Source organism: Mobula hypostoma, chromosome 2 (genome assembly GCF_963921235.1).
Source record: "Mobula hypostoma chromosome 2, sMobHyp1.1, whole genome shotgun sequence".
NCBI classification, from domain to species: Eukaryota; Metazoa; Chordata; class Chondrichthyes; order Myliobatiformes; family Myliobatidae; genus Mobula; species Mobula hypostoma.
Window position 1 is genome coordinate 158,995,598 of NC_086098.1, and position 17,662 is coordinate 159,013,259.

At 46.4% G+C, this 17,662-nt stretch overlaps 1 protein-coding gene across 1 annotated transcript in view; it reads left to right on the plus strand.

Moving 5' to 3' along the window:
* The first annotated feature begins 2,913 nt into the window (after window positions 1-2,913).
* Window positions 2,914-17,662, plus strand: part of ess2 (ess-2 splicing factor homolog) — a 75,222-nt gene continuing 60,473 nt past the window's right edge. The window contains exon 1 of the mRNA XM_063073592.1: window positions 2,914-3,075. Within this exon, the coding sequence (XP_062929662.1) occupies window positions 2,938-3,075 (138 nt within the window). The 5' untranslated portion in view covers window positions 2,914-2,937. The remainder of the gene's footprint in view (window positions 3,076-17,662) is intronic.

Consider the following 17,662-nt stretch of genomic DNA (forward strand, 5'->3'; position numbering starts at 1 on the left):
ATTACTGAGAAGCCATTTTATTAGCCTTAGCAGTAACATAAAAGAAGAAACTCCTTACACTTGGTATAGAAGGTAAATTTGGTGCCTTCAGCAGTGGAAAGGTGAGCAGATCCTGTTCCTGGCTGTCAACATCTCTGTGGACCTATCCTGGGCCCAACAGATTGTTGCAATTACAATGAAGGCACAAGAGCAGCTATATTTCAATAGGAGTTTGAGGAGATTTGCAAAGTCACCAAAGACTCAAACAATTTTCCACATATGTACTATGGAGAGCATTCTGTATGGTTGCATCACCGTCTGGGTTGGAGACGCCAATGCACAGGATCGGAAAAAGCTGCAGAGGGTTGTAAACTCAGCCAATTTCATCTTGGGCACTAGCCTCCATGCATTGAAGAAATCTTCAAAAGGCGATGCCTCAAATAGACAGCATCTATCATTAAGGACCTCCACCACTCAGGACAATCCCTTTTCTCATTGCTACTATTGGAGAGGAGGTACAGGAGCTTGAAGACACACACTCAATGTTTTAGAAACAGCTTCCTCTCTCTACCCTTCACCATCAGATTTCTGAAGGGTTCATGAAGCCATGAACACTTCCTATTGCGTTCACCAGCAACTCTTGTGTGTGTTGCTTGAATTTCCAGCATCTGCAGAATTCCTGTTGTTAACACTTCCTATTTTGCTCTTTTTGCATTACTTCTTTATTTTGTGCATATTTCTTATTACAATTTCATAATTTTGTATGTACGGCTGCAAAACAACAAATATCACCACATTTTTCTGTGATAATAAACCTGATTCTGATTCTGCACAAGCTGTGACCCCTTCTACATTGGTGAAACCAAGCGTAGACTGGGAAACCTTCCATCAGTCACATCTTCCACTCTCTCCTGCCCTTCCCCTTATAGCTTTCTACAGGGAAGACTTTCTTTGTGATTTCCTAGTTTCCTCATCTCTCACTTCCCACCACTCTCCTTCCCCTGGCATGAAGACAGGCTGGTCAGTGGATCATGTTGGCGCTGGCTGAAGTGCCAGGATATGATGCCCTGGATGTGGTGTCCTATGAGGGGAAAGGTGAGGACCAGTGGTCCTATGTCTTTAACTTCTGGGAAGGTGGGGGGAGGTGAAAGCAGACATACAGAAAAAAGAACAAACACATGGCAACAGGCTCCTGTGTCATAACTTAAACATACTGGGATGTAATTTGCAGAGTTGCACTGATAACTTCAGGATTTCTGTTAAACTGTGAAAAAAAATCTTTCAATTATCAGTATACTAACAATAAGTATCTGTCTGACAATATGTCCAACTAGTTCTGCCATTCATACAAGGAGATATTAATCAGGATAAACCTCTTCTCCAGAGTTCATAAGAATGAGAGATGACCTCACTGAACCACACAAAATACTTAGAAAGCTTGTCAGGATGTATGCAGGGAGGATCCTGCTGGATATAGGAGGGTCTCAAAATAAGGAATAGACCATTTAGAAATGAAGTGGGTAACTTCTTTATGCAGTGGATCGTTGGAATCCTTTGCCCAAGAGGTCTGTTGAGAGTCATTCATTGATGCTTTCAAAACAAGAGTTTCTCAGTTCCAGTGATACAGGTTGATCCTAATTGCAGGTGTTGAGTTTGTATGTTCTCCCTGGATTTCCTTCCTGCATCCCAAAAGTATATGAATTGGTTAACTGGCTATTTAACTATTGCTCAATGTAGCTAAGTGGCAAAAACTATCATAGAATTGGTGGGTATGGGACTAGTGAGTGATCTGTTGGGAGCTGGCACCTCAAATGTTTTTTTCTGTGTCATAATTAGCATATTCATATATTTAAAAAAAATAAATCAGTGAATTCCACGAATAGTGCACTAAAGTGGAACTGAGGTAGATCACTGAAAATTGGAGCACACTCAAAGCGCTAAATTCATCAATTTCTCCCTAGTTCATCAAGTTCAACTGTAGATAGTACAACAAAGTTAGGTCACACACTTAATAAAGATTTTACTCATGGAAAGATCATGTTCTCAATCCATAGTGGTTATTAATGACAGAAGTTTCAGTAATTGTTTGTGTGTTTTCATTGCTTCAGCATCTACAGGAGGTGCTGCCTCAAGAAGGCAGCATCTATCATAAAGGATCCTCTCCATCCCGTTCATATCCTCTTCTTGCAGCTACCATTAAGCAAGAGGTACAAAAGTCCCATGACACTATGTTCAGGGACAACTACATTCTTACAGCCATCAGGTTCTTGGACCTACACAATCCCAACCCTACCTAGCAATGGAACACCATGGATCATGTCTACGATGGATTGACTGTGTTTTGATTTTGCACTACGATTTTGTTTTCGAACAACACACACAAAATGATGTAGGAATTCAGCGGGTCAGGCAGCATCTATAGAAATGAGTAGTCGACGTTTCGGGCCGAGGCTCTTCATTCTTCACCTGCTGAATCCTGCCAGCATTTTGCGTGTGCTCATCCAGATTTTCGGCATTTGCAGTCTTTCGTGTCGTTATTTTCACACAGCTTTTTTCCCCCTCTTCCACCGTCTTGTATAATAAACGCCTAATTTATATCGTGTGTCGTCTCTAGTGACGTGGTTATGATGCTGCTGAAAGCCAGTTTTTCGGCTTAATGACAATAAACTCTTGACCCGACCGAGGTAACAACTCTGAGCTCACCGATCCCAGAACAGTCTTCCACTGACTAGAAAGGACAGAAGAGGATCGAGCTGAGAATTTCGCCAATCGGTAGATACCCCTTGCTGTTGTCGGTCGCTCTCTGTAATAGAAGCCCCGCCGATAATCTACACCCTCTACCGGTCCAGACCGCTTCCCTTCGCACCCGCTGACTCGGGCCGAGGGGACTGCTGGGATACTGGAAGACTCCTTCCGAGGGGCCGCGCAGCCGCAGTGACTACCGACATCGGCGCTGCGATGGGGACCGAGGAAAAGGGACCGAACGGTGGCAATGGCAACGAGAGTCGGGCATTAGCTTGTATCAGCGCTGAGAGCCCGGAGAAGCTTTGTGGCCGGGGCAAGAAACGGATCCTGGACGAGGAGTCGTACATTGGGGTAGGGGATAAAAGTCACAAGCCAGATCCGTTGCAGATTTCCGGTGTCCCCTGCCCCTACGACTGACCCGGCCTCCTGACTGCGTCCTGTCCCGGCCCAGAATATCTATCGTGACCCGCCATCACATCAATGGGCCTTGGCCTCCCTCCCACCCCTCCCCTCTTCCCTCTCCCCAATTCCTCCCACTCCTCTCCCTTTTCCCATTCTTCTTCCCCACCACTCCCTTTCCCCCACCTCTTCATCCTCTCAGGTAGCCCTCCCTCATTCAGCCAGGGTGTCACTGGTCCTATAACCTCTCCCTAATCCAGAACACTTGACTGATTCTTGAGTCAGCCCTTTTGGCTGAATCAACACAAAATGTTGCAGACACTCAGTGGATCAGGCAGTATCCAGACACTTCACCTGGTCTTGACCTGAAATGCCTACTATCCATTTCCTTCCATAGATGCAGCCTGACCCGCTGAGTTCCTCTTGCATCTTCCGTGTTGCTTCAGATTCTAATATCTACAGTTTTTGTGTCTGTATTGGTTGAATAATGACTTCTCTGATGGTTGGGATCTCGGGGGAAGCTGAGGTGGGCCATCCACTTGCTACTCCTGACTAAGAATACTTCAGTCTTCTGCACTTTTATCCCCAATACCACTTAGTTAAATGGGAACACTTTTGGAGCTATGCCTGTTAGCTGTTTAACTGACCATTTGTTACTGTTTAGATCATAAGATTTCGGAGCAGAATTAACCCATTCGGTCCATCGCATCTGCTCTGCCATTCCAACACGACTGATTTATCCCTTTCAATCACATTCTCCTGCCTTCTCCCCATAACCTTCAATACCCTGACTAATCAAAACCCTGTCATCTTCCACTTTAAATATACTCAATGACTTGGCATCCACAGCCGTCTGTGGTAATGAATTCTACAGATGTACTACCTTCCTGCTAAATAAATTCCCGCTCATCTTTGTTCTAAATGGACATCCCTCTATTTTGAGGCTGTTCCCTCTGGTCCTCGATTGACCCACTATAGGAAATACCCTCTCCACGTCCATTCTATCTAGGCCTTTCAATATTCAATAGGTTACAATAAGATTCCCCCTCATTCTTCTAAACTCCAGCAAGTACAGGCCTAGAGCCATCAAATGCTCCTCATAAGTTAACCTTTCATTTCCAGAATCATTCTCGTGAACCTCTTCTGGACCTTCTCCAATGCCAGCTCATGTTTTCTTAGATGATGAGCCCAAAACTGCTCCCAATACTCCAAGTGTGATCTGACCAGTGCCATATAAAGCCACAGCATTACATCCTTGCTGTTATATTCTAGTCCCCTCGAAATGAATGCTAACATTGCATTTGCCTTCCTAACCACCATCTCAGCCTGCAAGTTAACCTTTGGGGAATCCTGCACAAGGACTCCCAAGTCCCTTTGCACCTCTGATTTTTGAAACTTCTCCCAGTTTAGAAAATAGTCTATGCCTTTATTCTTTCTACCAAAGTGCATGACCATACACTTCCCTACACTTGTATGCCATCTGCCACTTGCTTGTCCATTTTCCTTCTGTAGACTACCTGCCTGTCCACCTATCTTTGTATTACCTGCAAATTTGGCCACAAAGTCATCACTTCTGTCATCCAAATCATTGACCTATAAAGTGAAAGAAGTGGTCCGAACACAGACCCCTGCAGAACATCACGAGACACCAGAAGCCAACCAGAAAAGGCCCCATTTGCTCTGACACTTTGCCTCCTGCCAGTCAGCCAATCTTTGATCAATGCCAGTATCTTTCCTGTAATTGTGATCTGGCTGGCAGGACCTCCAGGGTTTGACTTAATATGTCAGTTGAGGGACTGCTTGGCTCTGGCTGTTTCTGATGGCTTAGTGGATGTTTGTGACTGTTTTAGTAGCCTGGCAACTTGTGCTGTTCCTTTGATGCCCTTTCTGCACTTCATTGAACTAGTTTTTATTTTAATGATAGAAAAAAATTAGGTGATGAAGTTGCAGAACGCGGTGATGTCCATTTCTACTGTTGTGGTTCAATGTTCAGCTACTGGATCTATTCAGAGTTTCTCCCATTCAATGCACTAGCGTCACACCATATATGGAATAGCCCTCAGTGTGACGAGGAGCCTTCCTCAGTAAGGACTCGTGCTGCCATAGACTCAACACAGCCGATAGAACGGCTTCCTCACTCGTCCGGCAAGCTGGGTTTGATACTGTCCAGGTGCAGCCTGCACATTATTCCTGAAAATGTGTGGGTTTCCTCCAGTGGTTCAGTTTTATCCCATGTGTTGAAGATGGGTACTGGTAAAATGAATGGACAACTGTAAATGACTCCCTACTGTAGGGGAGTGCAGTGCTATGTGGGAAGAGTAAACTGGGATTAGTATGCATGGGTACTGATGGTTGATGTGGACTCAGTGGGATGAAGGGCCTGTTTCCCTGCTTTTTGACTCTGTGATGCACCTTCCATGGTAGATTAGTGAGGAAAAGGTCAAAAGCACTTACCCCTCATGATCTGTCATAAACTGAATTTGCCAGCTATGCCGTTCAGACCTTGGTGAGTTCAGACAGAGTAAGCCACATCAGAATCAGGACTGGGTTTATTATCACTGACAGATGTTGAGCGCCAGGCTATAGATGTGGGTGGCATGCAATGTAGCGGTTAGCACAATACTTCTCAGCATCGGCTGTAAGATCAGGGTCTGATCCCCACCGCTGCCTGTACCTTCTCCCTGTGACTCTGTGGGTTTCCTCCGGCTGCTTCAGTTTCTTCCCACAGTCCAAAGACACATGGATTAGGGTTAGTGAGTCGTGGGCAAGCTGTGTGGGCGCCACAGCTGTGGGCTGCCTGGCGCGATCCTTGCTGCTTTGATTTCACACTAGTATTTCCCTCTGTTTCAATGTATGGGGGCAAATAAAGGGGGCAAAATATTTTATAATCTGAACATCGCCCATTACATTTTATGCCCTTGCAATTTTCAGTGTTTCAATCATGTGTTATCCAACTTGGAGAGACACTAAATCCTCATTTGAGGGAGGCAATAGCTGGTGATCAGATTGTTCTCTTCGTCATGTTTGACATGATGGGATGTGATTTAGTGGGTTCTGAAAATAAGGTTCAGGTTCAAGTTGTAGTTTATTTTCACTCAACCATCCTCACGTATACAGGTGAATGAAATAGAATCCTTCTGGGGTCAAGGTGCCAAACACAGCATGTATAGTTACAATTTAGCACATATAGTCAAACACACAAAATAACATCAACACCAGGCCCTGAGTGGCATGGCCTGAAGACTGAAAGTGTGAGGTGCATCTTTATACAAGATAATGTAATGTTACTGGCACTATATAAAAAACAAACAGTTGTATAAATGCGTGAAACAACAGCAATAAAAGATGAGAAATGACCCTTGCAGGATGAGAATGTGTCTGTGAGTTGGATAGTGGGGGAGTGGTGGTGGTGGTAGGACATTCAGACAGGGCTTACATCTGTGTTGGGGGTAAGAATTCTAAGAGCTTGTGGGAAGAAATTGTTACCCAGTCTGACATTTCTGGTACCAATGCTGCTGTACCTTGTGTCTGACGGCAGAAGGTCATGAAGATTGTGGGAAGGATGGGAGGGGTTTTGTCAATGCTGGTGGAACTGCGTATGCAGTGCTTCTGATAGCTGTCCTGAATTTTGGGGGGGGGGGCTGGGGTTGGGAAGAAAGATATTTTCAGCACTCCTCACTATCCGTTGCAGCATCTTGCAGTCTGATGCATTGTAATTCCCATACCAATTGTTGATGCAGCTGGTCAGGACACCCGATGCTGTTCTGGTCGCCAAAGGGTGGTGAATTTGTGGAATTTTCAAGCCACGTGCAGTTGTGGATGCCAAGTTATTGGGTGTATTCAAAGCAAAGGTTGATAGGTTCTTGATTTGACATGACATCAAGGATTACGGGGAGAAGGCCGGTAATTGGGGTTGAGGAGGAGAGAAGAAAAGAAGGATCAGCCATGATTGAATGGTGGAGCAGACTCGATGGGCTAGGTGGTCTAATTCTGCTACTATTTGTTATGGTCTTATGGTAGGTTGTGAGAATAGGGAGGGGAGCCGTACTTGCACCAGTCTCCTCGTGAAGTAGAGGCGTTGCTGTGCTTTCTTAAATAAAGAGATGGTGTTGAGGGACCAAGTGAGATCATCAGTAATGTGCACGCCAAGAAATTTGGTGCTCCTGACTCCACAGAGAGGCTGTTGATGTGCAGTAGGGAGTGGTCAGCCAGAACCTCCCTGAGGTCCACAATCATCTCGTTTCTTCTCCACTCAGGTTGTTGTGTTTACACCAGTCCACAAGCTGTACTGCCTCCTCCCACCTCCCTCCACACTGCTGCATCATTTTTGCTGATGCTGATGAGGCCAACCATTGTTGTGTCACCAGCAAACATAATGATGTGATTAGAACTGGATTTGGCAGTACAGTTGCCTGTTAGCACTGTGAAGAGCAGTACAGTTGTCTGTTAGCAGTGTGCAGAGCAGTAGAGTTGTACGTCAGCACTGTGAAGGTCAGTACAGTTGTACGTCAGTGTGAAGAGCAGTACGGTTGTACGTCGGCAGTGTGAAGAGCAGTATGGTTGTACGTCGACAGTGCAGAGAGCAGTAGGGTTGTGCGTCGGCAGTGCAGAAAGCAGTACAGTTGTCTGTGTGAAGAGCAGTGTGAACAGCAGCACAGTTGTACGTTAGTGTGAGCAGCAGTACAGTTGTACTTTAGCATTGTGAAGAGCAGTTATGGTTGCCTGCTGGCACGGTGAAGAGCAGTACGGTTGTGTGTTGGCAGTGTGAAGAGCATTTTGGTTGTACGTTAGTGCTGTGAAGAGCAGTACGGTTGTACATAAGTGCTGTGAAGAGCAGTACGGTTGGACGTTAGCGCTGTGAAGAGCAGTACAGTTGTACGTCAATGTGAAGAGCAATACAGTTGTCTGTTAGCACTGAAGAGCAGTACAGTTGTCCATTGGCAATGTGAGGAGCAGTAAGGTCTGCTGGTAGCGTCACGAGCAGTACTGTTGTACGTCAGCACTGTGAAGAGCAATACAGTTGTACGTCAGCATTCTGAAGAGCAGTACGGTCGTACGTTAGCAGTACAGTTGTTTGTGTGAAGAACAGTGTGAACAGCACTACAGTTGTATGTTAGCACTGTGAAGAGCAGTTATGGTTGTCTGCTGGCACGGTGAAGAGCAGTACGGTTGTGTTTTGGCAGTGTGAAGAGCATGTCGGTTGGACGTTAGCGCTGTGGAGAGCAGTACGGTTGGACGTGAGCAGTGTGAAGAGCAGTACAATTGTACGTCAGCGGTGTGAAGAGCAGTACGGTTGGACGTTAGCACTGTGAAGAGCAGTTACGGTTGTCTGCTGGCACGGTGAAGAGCAGTACGGTTGTGTGTTGGCAGCGTGAAGAGCAGTACGGTTGTATATCAACACTCTGAAGAGCAATGCGATTGTACGTTAGTGCTCTGAAGAGCAGTATGGTTGTAAGCTCTGTGAAGAGCAGTACAGTTGGACGTGAGCAGTGTGAAGAGCAGTACCATTATACATCAGCACTGCGAAGAGCAGTACGCTTGTACGTTGGCAGTGCAGAGAGCAGTACAGTTGTCTGTGTACACTCACAATGCGCTGGAGGAACTCAGCAGGTCAGTCAGCATCAGTTGAAAAGATTAGTCGACATTTCGGGCCGAAGCCCTTCGTCAGGACTGAAGGAAGAACTTTGGGGAGGGTTTGAAGAATGCTGGTAGTTGAAAAAAACAGTAATTTGAAAGACAAAGGGGTGGGGGAGGGGAAGCAGGGAGGTGATTGGCAGGAGAACAATGCGCAGTAGTAGAAGGAGGCGGAACTATGAGGGAGGTGATGTGAAATAGGGATAGAGGAAGGGAGGGGGAGGAAATTACCGGAAGTTGGAGAATTCTATGTTCATACCAAGGGGCTGGAGACTACCTAGACGGTATATAAGGTGTTGCTCCTCCAACATGAGTTTAGCCTCATCATGGCAGTAGAGGAGGCCATGTATGGACATATCTGAATGGGAATGGGAAGCAGAGTTGAAATGGGTGGCTACCGGGAGATCCTGTCTGTTGTGGCGGACGGAGTGGAGGTGCTCGACGAAGCGGTCCCCCAATCTGCGTCGGGTCTCACCGATGTAGAGGAGGCTGCACCGGGAGCACCGGATGCAATAGATGACCCCAACAGATTTGCAAGTGAAGTGTTGCCTCACCTGGAAGGACTGTTTAGGGCGCTGAATGGTGGCAAGAGAGGAGGAGTAGGGACAGGTGTACACTTACGCTTACAGGGATAAGTGCCGGGTGGGAGATCCGTGAGATCACCTCCCTGCTTCCCCTCTCCCACCCCTTTGTCTTTCAAATTACTGTTTTTTTCAACTACCAGCGTTCTTCAAACCCTCCCCAAGGTTCTTCCTTCAGTCCTGACGAAGGGTTTCAGCCCGAAACGTCGACTAATCTTTTCAACTGATGCTGACTGACCTGCTGAGTTCCTCCAGCGCATTGTGAGTGTTCCTTTGACAACAGCATCTCCAGATTATTTTGTGTTTACAGTTGTCCATGTGAAGAGCTGTAAGGTTGTATGTCAGCACTGTGCAGAGCAGTACGATTGTACGTCAGCAGTATGAAGAGCAGTACATCAGCACTGTGAAGAGCAGTATGTTTGTACGTCAGTAGTGTGAAGAGTAGTACGATTGTACGTCAGCAGTGTGTAGAGCAGTACGATTGTACGTCAGCAGTGTGTAGAGCAGTACGGTTGTCTGTTAGCAGTGTGAAGAGCAGTACGGTTGTCTGTTAGTGTGAAGAGTAGTATGGTTGTCTGTTAGTGTGAAGAGTAGTACGGTTGGACGTTAGCAGTGTGAAAAGCAGTATGGTTTTTTTTTAACAAAATTCTTTATTACAAATGTCGGTGCTATACAATATTTACAAAACCAGTGACTAACATATTTACTGCACTACAAACAGACAATACATGTTAAACCAATATATTGCCATCCTCATCAATGATGGCATTTACACCCCGCGGAGCCCAACAGTCCCAGAACACCTCTACGGTCGCCGTGGACTGTGCGTATTCCTTTTCAATGTTCACCCGGGCACGAACATACCCCCTAAACATAGCCAGGCAGTCCGCCCAGGGAGAACCTCCTGCCACCCTTTTCCAGGAGCCACGGATGGCAATTTTCGCCAGCCCCAGGAGCAAGTTGACAAGGACATCCTCATCCCTCTGTGCCCCCCTCCTTACTGGATGACCATATATGAATAGGGTGGGACTGAAATGCAACCAGAAGGCGAGAAGCAGCCCACGCAAATACGCGAAAAGGGGCTGCAGCCTCATACACTCCATGTACATATGGTACACGGTCTCCTCCAGCCCGCAGAAGTGACACGCGGCTGGGAGATCTGTGTACAAACTAAAGAACTTATTGCAGGGCACCGCTTTATGCAGCACCCTCCAGCCAAGATCCCCAAGGTGCATTGGAAGGACTCCCTTGTAAAGGGACTTCCGTTGGGGACCCCCCTCACCTCCAGGTGGAAAGACCGACCGCCATGGCGTGTCGGGACGGTGGACAAATGCTAGGAAGTGGAGGGTGTGGAGCAGCAGCCCATAAAGGTACCTTCTACCTGCATCCCTGAATGGGATTGTGGGTGTCGATGAAAGATGGCTCAAGTTGTGTGGATTCGTCTCTCGGGTAAGGCTGCGGGGCCGGGGCCCGACGAGCAGCTCAGCTTGAGTCGATCCACACACCTGAGCCGCACCGACATCCGTTGAGGTAGGGCAAGGGTCGGCCAGGACCCCGCCCTCTGCCGGAGGAGGGGATTCCCGGCCTGAGGCAACCATGTTCCAGACTCTCAGTAGGTCCTGATAGAAGCCGGGCAGCCTCTGCAAAGCAGCACGGCTGACGCCCGCCGGTGGTAGCTGCATATCTTCGTGAAGGCAGCAGCCCCTCCGGAGGAAGAAAGTCGCCAACACGTGCCACCTAGGAGGGTGCTCGGCGCACAGGAATCTTTGCAGAGTCCTGAGGCGGAGAGCCGCCAGTCGTGTGCGTACACACACCAGCGACTGTCCGCTCTTTCCTTCTGGGAGACTCAGAACCGCTGCAGAGACCCAGTGCTTCCTGTTTCCCCAGAAGAAGTCCACTAGCTTCCTCTGCATTCTCGCGACAAAAGGGGCAGGGGGGGAAGTATGGTTGTCTGTTAGTGTGAAGAGTAGTACGGTTGAACATTAGCAGTGTGAAGAGCAGTGCAGTGGACGTTAGCAGTGTGAAGAGTAGTGCGGTTGAATGTTGGCAGTGTGAAAAACAGTACGGTTGTCTGTTAGTGTGAAGAGTAGTACGGTTGGGCGTTAGTGTGAAGAGCAGTGCAGTTGGACATTAGCAGTGTGAAGAGCAGTGCAGTTGGACGTTAGTGTGAAGAGTAGTACGGTTGGACGTTAGCCGTGTGAAGAGCAGTACGGTTGTCTGTTGGAAGTATGAAGAGCAGAACGGTTGTATGTTAGAGCTGTGAAGAGCAGTGCAGTTGTCTGTGTGAATAGCAGTACAGTTGTCTGTGTGAAGAGCAGTGCGGTCGTCTGTGAAGAGCAGTGCAGTTGTCTGTGTGAAGAGCAGTGTGAACAGCAGCACAGTTGTACGTTAGCAGTGTACACAGCAGTACAATTGTATGCTAGCACTGTGAAGAACAGTTATGGTTGTCTGCTGGCACGGTGAAGAGCAGTGCGGTTGTGTGTTGGCAGTGTGAAGAGCATTTTGATTGTACATTAGCGCTCTGAAGAGCAGTACGGTTGCACGTTAGCGCTGTGAAGAGCAGTACAGTTGGATGTCAATGTGAAGAGCAGGACAGTTGTATGTTAGCACTGTGAAGAGCAGTACGGTTGGATGTCAATGTGAAGAGCAGGACAGTTGTATGTTAGCACTGTGAAGAGCAGTACATTTGTCCATTGGCAATGTGAGGAGCAGTAAGGTTGTCCGTTGGCAGTGTGACGAGCAGTACTGTTGTACATTAACGCTCTGAAGTGCAGTATCGTTGTACGTTAGTGCTCTAAAGAGCAGTATGGTTGTACGTTAGTGCTGTGAAGAGCAGTATGTTTGGACGTGAGCAGTGTGAAGAGCAGTACCGTTGTTTGTGTGATGAGCAGCACAGTTGTACGTTAGCACTGTGAACAGCAGTGCAGTTTATGTTAGCACTGAACAGCAGTATGGTTGTCTGTTGGCAGTGTGAAGAGCAGTACGGTTGTACGTCAGCAGTGTGAAGAGCAGTATGGTTGTACATCAGTAGTGTGAAGAGCAGTACGGTTGTATGTCGGTAGTGTGAAGAGCAGTACGGTTGTCTGTTAGCACTGTGAAGAGCAGTAGGGTTGGACCTGAATGTGAAGAGCAGAATAGTTGTCTGTTAGCACTGTGAAGAACAGTATGGTTGGACGTCAATGTGAAGAGCAGTACAGTTGTATGTTAGCACTGTGAAGAGCAGTACATTTGTCCATTGGCAATGTGAGGAGCAGTAAGGTTGTCCGTTGGTAGTGTGTACAACCCTCCTGCTCTTCACAGTGCTGATGTACAACTGTACTGCTGTTCAGTGCTAACATAAACTGCACTGCTGTTCACAGTACTAACGAACAACTGTGCTGCTCATCACACAAACAACTATACTGCTCTTCACAGTGCTAACGTACAACTGTAGTGCTGTTCAGTGCTAACGTAAACTGTACTGCTGTTCACAGTGCTAACATACAACTGTGCTGCTCATCACACAAGCAACGGTACTGCTCTTCACACTGCTGACGTCCAAACATACTGCTCTTCACAGCACTAACGTACAACCGTACTGCTCTTCAGAGCGCTAACGTACAACGATACTGGCAGTGTGAAGAGCAGAATGGTTGTACGTTAGAGCTGCGAAGAGCAGTAGGGTTGTCCGGTAGTAGTGTGAAAAGCAGTACAGTTGTCTCTGTGAAGAGCAGTACAGTTTTACGTTAGCACTGAAGAGCAGTACAGCTGTACGTTAGCAGTGTGAACAGCAGTACAGTTGTACGTTAGCAGGGTGGAGAGCAGTACTGTTGTATGTTGGCACTGTGAAAAGCAGTACAGTTGTCTGTTAGCTCTGTGAAGATTAGTACAGTTGTCCATTGGCAATATGAGGAGCAGTAAGGTTGTCCGTTGGCAGTGTGACGAGCAGTACTGTTGTATGTCAGCACTGTGAAGGGCAGTACAGTTGTACATTAGCAGTGTGAACAGCAGCACAGTTGTACGTTAGCACTGTGAAGAGCAGTTATAGTTGTCTGCTGGTACGGTGAAGAGCAGTATGGTTGTGTGTTGGCAGTGTGAAGAGCAATTCGGTTATATATTAGGGCTCTGAAGAGCAGTACTGTTGTACGTTAGCACTGTGAAGAGCAGTACAGTTGGACATGAGCAGTGTGAAGAGCAGTATGGTTGTACATCAGTGTGAAGAGCAGTACAGTTGTTTGGCAGCAGTGTGAAGAGCAGTACAGTTGTACGTTAGCACTGTGAAGAGCAGTTACGATTGTACGTTAGTGCTCTGAAGAGCAGTACGGTTGTACGTTAGCGCTGTGAAGAGCAGTACGGTTGGACGTGAGCAGTGTGAAGAGCAGTACAGTTCTATGTCAGCACTGTGAAGAGCAGTACCGTTGTACATTAGCAGTGTGAAGAGCAGTACGGTTGTCTGTAATGAGCAGTACAGTTGTACGTTAGCAGTGTGAAGAGCAGTACAGTTGTATGTTAGCAATGTGAAAAGCAGTACGGTTGTCTGTTAGAAGAGCAGTACGGTTGTCTGTTGGCACTGTGAACAGTTGTACGTTAGCACTGCATAGAACATTACGATTGTACTTTAGCAGTGTGAAGAACAGTACATTTATATGTTACCAGTGTGAAGAGCAGTACAGTTGTCTGTTAGCAGTGTGAAGAACAGTACAGTTGTATGTCAGCAGTGTGAGCAGCAGTAGGGCTGTACGTTATAGTCATAGTCATAGTGATACTTTATTGATCCCGGGGGAAATTGGTTTTCATTACAGTTGCACCATAAATAATAAATAGTAATAAAACCATAAATAATTAAATAGTAATATGTAAATTATGCCAGGAAATAAGTCTAGGACCAGCCTATTGGCTCAGGGTGTCTGACCCTCCAAGGGAGGAGTTGTAAAGTTTGATGGTCACAGGCAGGAATGACTTCCTATGACGCTCTGTGCTGCATCTCGGTGGAATGAGTCTCTGGCTGAATGTACTCCTGTGCCCAACCAGTACATTATGTAGTGGATGGGAGACATTGTCCAAGATGGCATGCAACTTGGACAGCATCCTCTTTTCAGACACCACCGTGAGAGAGTCCAGTTCCATCCCCACAACATCACTGGCCTTACGAATGAGTTTGTTGATTCTGTTGGTGTCTGCTACTATCAGCCTGCTGCCCCAGCACACAACAGCAAACATGATAGCACTGGTCACCACCGACTCGTAGAACGTCCTCAGCATCGTCCGGCAGATGTTAAAGGACCTCAGTCTCCTCAGGAAATAGAGACGGCTCTGACCCTTCTTGTAGACAGCTTCAGTATTCTTTGACCAGTCCAGTTTATTGTCAATTCATATCCCCAGGTATTTGTAATCCTCCACCATGTCCACACCGACCCCCTGGATGGAAACAGGGGTCACAGTACCTTAGCTCTCCTCAGGTTTACCACCAGCTGCAAATAATTCTGCTCACACCATGTGACAAAGTTTCCTACCGTAGCCCTGTACTCAGCCTCATCTCCCTTGCTGATGCATCCAACTATGGCAGAGTCATCAGAAAACTTCTGAAGATGACAAGACTCTGTGCAGTAGTTGAAGTCCGAGGTGTAAATGGTGAAGAGAAAGGGAGACAAGACAGTCCCCTGTGGAGCCCCAGTGCTGCTGATCACTCTGTCGGACACACACTGTTGCAAGTACACGTACTGTGGTCTGCCAGTTAGGTAATCAAGAATCCATGAATCCACGTTAGCACTGTGAAGAGCCGTACAGTTATCCGTTGGCACTGCAAAGAGCAATACAGTTGTCTGTTACCACCATGAAGAGCGGTATGGTTGTATGTTATCACTGTGAATTGCAGTACAGTTGTACGTTAGCGCTGTGAATTGCAGTACAGTTGTACATTAGCGCTGTAAAGAGCAGTACGGTTGTAAGTGTGAAGAGCAGTACCGTTGTATGTCAGCGGTGTGAAGAGCAGTACGGTTGTATGTCAGCAGTGTGAAGAGCAGTATGGTTGTACGTCAGCAGTGTGAAGAGTAGCACAGTGAAGAGCTGTACAGTTGTCTGTTAGCAGTGTAAACAGCAGTACAGTTGTATGTCAGTGTGAAGAGCAGTATAGTTGTGCATCAGCACTATGAAGAGAAGTAGAGTTGTACGTCAGGACTATGAAGAGCAATACAGTTGTCTGAGTACTGTAAAGAGCAGTACAGTTGTACGTCAGTGTGAAGAGCAGTATGGTTGTACGTTAGCAGTGTGAAGAACAGTACAGTTGTCTGTGAAGAGAAGTACAGTTGTTAGCACTGTGAAGAGCAGTATGGTTGACTGTTGGCAGGGTGAAGAACAGTACGGTTCTCTCTTAGGACTGTGAAGCATGTTAAAATTGCACGTTAGGACTGTGAAGAGCAGTATGCTTGTACGTCAGCAGTGTGAAGAGCAGTACAGTTGTGGGTTAGTGCGAAGAGCAGTAGAGTTATCTGTTGGTACTGTGAAATGCTACCGTTGTGTGTTAGCGCTGTGAAGAACAGTATGGTTGTATGTTAGCAGTGTGAAGAGCAGTACAGTTGTACGTCAGCAGTGTAAAGAGCAGTAGTTTGTTAGCACTGTGAAGAGTGATACAGTTGTACGTTAGCACTGAAGAGCAGTACAGTTATCTGTTGGCAGTGTGAAGAGCAGTACAGTTGTACGTTGGCAGTGTGAAGAGCGGTACAGCTGTACATTAATGTAAAGAACAGTACAGTTGTATGTGTGAAGAGCAGTACAGTTGTACATCAACAGTGTGAAGAGCAGTACAGTTGTTCGTCAGCTGTCTGAAGAGCAGTAGTTTTTTAGCCCGGTGAAGAACAGTACAGTTGTATTTTAGCTCTGCAAAGAGTAGTACGGCTGTATGTTAGCAGTGTGAAGAGCAGTACCGTTATACGTTATCACTGAAGAACAGTATGGTTGTCTATTAGCACTGTGAAGTGCTACAGTTGTGTGTTAGCACTGTGAAGAACAGTACAGTTGTATGTTAGCAGTGTGAAGAGCAGTACGGTTGTACGTCAGCAGTGTGAAGAGCAGTACAGTTGTCTGTGTGAAGAGTAGCTCAGTGAAGATCAATACAGTTGTCTGTTAGTGTTTACAGTACAGTTGTACATTAGCAGTGTGAACAGCAGTACAGTTGTACATCAGTGTGAAGAGCAGTATAGTTGTACATCAGCAGTGTGAAGAGCAGAACGGTTGTACGTTCGGAGTGTGAAGAGCTGTATGGTTGTATGTTCGCAGTGTGAAGAGCAGTAGAGTTGTACATTAGCAGTGTGAAGAGCAGTGGGCTGTTCACTGTATTGCCACAAGGGTTAGGTTATCCTTGTTGGTGGGTCAGGGTTGCTGAGAGGATCGTGATTGAGATGTCAGGCATACTGACCTGTTGGTTAGACAGGATATCTGTGAGGAGTTGGGCATATGGACTTGTTGGTGGGACAGTATATCTGTGAGGATTGTGATGGAGGAGTCAGCCGTATGGACTTGTTGGTGAGACAGGATATCTGTGAGGATTATGATGGAGGAATGAGGGATTTTGACTTGTTGGTGGGACAGGGTATCTGTGAGGATTGTGATGAAGGTTTCAGGCATATTGACCTTTTGGTGAGGCAGGATGACTGTGAGGATTGTGATGGAGGAGTCGGCCATATAGACTTGAATCTGATCTGTAGGTATGACTTAGACCATTGTGTGACTTCATATGAAGTTCTTGAATTAATATGCCACTCCTCAGTTGTTTGAGGACTTTTAAGGTCAATAAGGTGATATCAACATTGTTTAGGGTGATTTTTGGGTGGTCTGTCTGATTTCATAATCTTTCTGGTTTAGTGTAGCATTTAATTAACAACTGTGTGGTCATGACTGAGGAGAATTAACAGTCAACAATATTACTGCAGGTTTGGAGTGGCAGTTCAGCCAGTCCAGTTCAAGATGGCCAGAATTTGAAGGCTATTAGTGGATTAGATGGTCTATGCTTGACAGTCTGTTAGTTTTGTGGTAGTTCTTAATAAGGTTCTTTATAATTCATTTAAAATGTATTAACATAGGACATTATATATAGACAGTTTGGCTTATGTTGTGTTGACCTTTTAAACTACCTGATGAAGGGCCTCGGCCCAAAACGTTGACTGTTTAGCCTGTTCCATAGATACTATCTGGTTTGCTGACTTCCTCCAGCATTTTGTTTGCGTTGCTTGGATTTATAGCATCTGCAGATTTTCATCTTGGTAAATCGAGCCCTTTCCTCTGACATAGCCCTCCATTTTTCTGTCATCCCTGTGCCCATCTAAGAGTTTCTTAAATGTCCCTAATCT